Raw genomic sequence first — 4,243 nt, 5'->3', positions numbered from 1 at the left:
GAAACGTATAAAAGAGTAATCATATATAAAAACATGAGAAAAAAAAAAAAAGCAACCCAACACGTATAAATTTATTTTCTTGTCCTCTGTCATTCTCTTCACCTTGAAAGAATCAAGCCTACTCCTGAAGGTATGGATAGTTCTCCAGCCGCCTTCTACTTAGCTGGAACACCAGACGGTTCCCGAATGGGCACTTATATGATCAACACCAGTAAATTTGATGTCAGGTAAGAGTTTGTTTCTTAATTTCTTTTTGATACCCAGCTATTTATTCCTCATTGTTTAAAGCTACATATGAAAGTTTACTGGATATTTTTCTAATATAAGTGTGTTATTGCTACTACAACTCTCTCAGAGAATAAATTATGTGAAATAGTTAATTAATATGGAGTAACTACTGTATAGCAAGCACTAGTGTTTAAGTGGTAAAAGACCCCTTTGGTCATGAATGACCATGGGATTGCACCTAGAAAGTTCCCCTCTGAGGCACAAGTCTGGGTAATGTTTATGGAAGACCAGCAGGCACCCATGCATACCAGCCTCCCCTCTCCATGCCACTGATGTTATCCAAGGGAGACAAAGGCCGATACAGCTTAGCACTAGTGACGTCGCAACTCATTTCTACAGATGAGTGAACGGAAACCACACGTCGAGCAAAAGGGCAAAAGCTCGCTCGATCTCGATTTTCAGTACGAATACGGACCACGAAAGCGTGGCCCATCGATCCTTTCCGAACAGCGGCAAGCTATGCGTCCGCCGAGAGGTGTCAGAATAGAATAAAGCGTCTTGCTCAAGAACACAACACACAACCTGGTCCAGGAATCAAATTCACTCTTTCATGATTGGGAGCCTGACGCTCTAATCACTGAGACATGCACCAGCAAATCTGAGTCTGTTGCCATGTTTAACCCTTGTTTGTTGCTGCTTCACTTATTCCATTAAAACATTTGAGAAGAGTGTAAGTCCCTGAATTATCATTCACAGGAGTCAGTATGACTAATCACATGTTAACAGATAACCTAGTTTACAACTGATCAAGTAACTGACTCTATTTATCTTACTCATGCATTAGGTGAATAAGCAATTACTTTTTAATTGATTGTAGAAGGATGTTTTTTTTTAAAAAGAAAGATATATTTATTGGTTAAATCTATTGATGAATGTTTGCCTATAAATTATTTGAAAATTTTGTTTTTATTCTGTTGTGTATTCATTTCCATTTCCCTGGTCAAACAAAAGAAAAGTGTAATTCTTCTTAAAATGTCTGATTATTTTCTTCTAAATATATTTCAAATTTTTTTCTTTGTAGCCCTAAATATGAAATACCTGCCTTATGTTTACATGAAGGAATTCCTGGTCATCATACCCAGGTTAGTTCTATCTAAAATTTTCAGATTGGAGAGAAGTTCTAGTAAATCCAACATTCATTGTTAATTTGGGAGAATTAGTATGTTAAAGTTAAATATTAACTTAGATATTTTTTAACTGAGTCAGATCTCAGTAATGGTATTTTCACAGCACAAGCATCACACCAGTTCCTGTAATAACCATACACTTTTTGAACTTAAATCTCGATATTCATCCCAGAACCATGAGAAGTAGTTGTGAAGATCTTAATGGTGGTGGTGGTATTATTGCTGGGTATCTCTAGTTAGCTGTGTTGTTGTCGGTGGTAGTGGCCTTGTAGTGCAGCCCCTGTTATCCTTGACTGAGCAGGCATATGATGTGTAGATATCAAATTAAATGATTAAATGCTATTCAGTACTTTAGTTTTTCCACCTGTGTGGCACCTTGGGCAAGTGTCTTCTACTATAGCCTCAGGCTGACCAAAGCCTTGTGAGTGGATTTGGTAGACGGAAACTGAAAGAAACCTGTCGTATATATATGTATATGTATGTGTGTGGGTGTTTGTGTGTCTGTCCCCCCCCTCCACAACATCGCTTGACAACCAATGCTGGTGTGTTTATGTCCCTGTAACTTAGCGGTTTGGCAAAAGAGACCGATAGAATAAGTACTAGGCTTCCAAAGAATAAGTCCTGGGGTCGATTTGCTCAACTAAAGTCAGTGCTCCAGTATGGCCGCAGTCAAATGACTGAAACAATTAAAAGAGTAACCACTATCTTTATTGATTGAGTATCTTCTCATTACCCTAGGTATGATTTTTGTTAGGTCAGTAATATGGAGATCTGCATTTCTGTCTCGCAAGTGATTTTTTCTCACCTCTGAGGCTGTTAAAACATATTTAGCTACTATATTGTTCAGAGTGAGTAACTTGTGCTGAAGTTCCCATCATGGTAACTAGAGTTGTTGTTTAGCCTCTGGTCAGTTCTGATCAAACAGCCCTATACACAAAGATATTCTAGCCATGACCATTCTATCTTTTGTTCCAGGTTTGGTATTCTCTGGATGACAGTAGACAATATATCCTTCCATTTCTAAGAGGGCAGTGTTGAAATTGAGGGAGACTTGACTATTAATTTCTAGCAACTCTAGCAACTGCATAGATCAGGGGTTTTCAAACTTTTTGACTTGCGGACCCCTTTATATTTCAGGCTTTACCTTAGGGACCCTCTTATAAATGCTTATGAAATTTATACATAAATATTTGCTTAAAATAACATATATTTTTACATTTGTTTATTTAACAGTATTTAACAAATATGTTTATTGTCAATTAAAAGATTTCAATTAAAAACCATATATAAAATCAAATTGCCCATAAAAAGTATTTGCTGTCCACGGACCCCCTGTCTTGTCCTTGCAGACCACAGTTTGAAAACCACTGCCATAGATCTCTTATTTGTAACATGAGTTTTATTAATGCTATTCTGATTTTCTCCGATTTTATTTTTTTCACTTCAGGCATCAGCAGCCTTGAAAATAGAAAACTGTCCAGCATTTCGATGCTTCATGCAGGATATGAAATATTATCTCGCACCTTCTCGCTTTTTGCTTCATACTGCTTATATGGAAGTAAGTAATTTTTTGTTAGTTTTTATTTTTTAATATATTTGAAGATATTTACTTTCATTCCTCGGATCATCATTATTTGGAAAATATTAAGCTGCCTAATGTTGTTACACCTGTGTGTTAGATTGACAGTGTGACTGCACCTTTGTGTGTATCTGATATGAGTAATGTGTTGATTTGGTAGGTCTAATTGGCTGCTCTGCATATGTGTGTGTGTGTTGTGCATGCATGTATGTGTATGTGAGAGTGTGAATGACATTTAGAACTCACTTATGTATATGTGGTTTGGCTAGATTTATCAAAATAATTCTTCTATGTGTTTGTGTGTGTGTATTTCAAATTAATGGATAAGATTTTAATAAAAGCAATACTAAGCAAAATTAGTGCTGTTCATAAGGTTTTAATACTGCCTAGCATATTGATAAACATGTACAAACACACACACACACACACACATTTAATATAAAAAACTGAAGACCCCCATGAAAATCTTTAGGAGCTCTAGAATTGAAGAAAGATAATGTACATTACCCACTACCCTACATATGTATTGTTAAATTTTTCTATCCAAAGTGTTTTTTAACCTAATATTTACATGCTATTATTTATAGCTTTTCTAATTCGAACTGCTGCTCCCAACTATGGTCAACACAATATAAAATTCACTGCAAAACTAAAAGAATTAAAACACTTCGCCCTAGAATGAAGGTGAGAAAGATATGCAGTGATATACATCTGGAAAATCCTGGAAGGCTCTCTGAACTTTGCCCAGGCTATTCTTCTTCTAGCAGCTACACTTTCAGTGCACCCTTCCCCGCTACTGACTTGGTCACCTAGATAATAGAAGCTATCAACTACTTCTAGTTTTTCTCCCTGGAATGTGACAGAAGTTGTTCTCTGCACATTTTCAGAGTTTATTGCTCCTGAACATCTGCCACATACAAAAACTATCTTCTAGTTAGCCTTCCTTTGATATTGCTGCACCTCTCATGTGTCCATAGCTTACACTGGGTACATCTTATAGAGTTTCTACCTATGCCTTTTCTACAGATCGAGCAGGGCCATCTGCCTGAAGGGGTTTGTGGTTTGTCTACCTTTCTACTTATTAGGACTTTGGTTTTTGCTAGGTTGACTCTAAGGCCCTTCGATTCTAATCCTTGCTTCCACACCTGAAACTTCTCCTCTAGTTCTGATAGCTACTCAGCAATTAGTGCAAGGTCATCAGCATAGAGGAGCTCCCAGAGGTATCCTGTCTTGAATTCCTCTGTTATTG

General features: G+C 36.9%; 1 protein-coding gene across 2 annotated transcripts in view; it reads left to right on the top strand.

Annotated features, from left to right (window-relative positions):
• LOC106868120 (uncharacterized) overlaps positions 1-4,243 on the top strand; it is a 46,005-nt gene that overhangs the window by 28,174 nt on the left and 13,588 nt on the right. For both annotated transcript variants that reach the window (XM_014913252.2, XM_052978572.1), the window contains exons 10-12: positions 111-227; positions 1,310-1,370; positions 2,863-2,973. In XM_014913252.2, coding sequence (XP_014768738.1) covers positions 111-227; positions 1,310-1,370; positions 2,863-2,973 — 289 coding nt within the window. The remainder of the gene's footprint in view (positions 1-110; positions 228-1,309; positions 1,371-2,862; positions 2,974-4,243) is intronic.

Source organism: Octopus bimaculoides, chromosome 2, assembly GCF_001194135.2.
Source record: "Octopus bimaculoides isolate UCB-OBI-ISO-001 chromosome 2, ASM119413v2, whole genome shotgun sequence".
NCBI lineage: Eukaryota > Metazoa > Mollusca > Cephalopoda > Octopoda > Octopodidae > Octopus > Octopus bimaculoides.
This window is presented reverse-complemented; position numbering and strand designations above follow the sequence as displayed.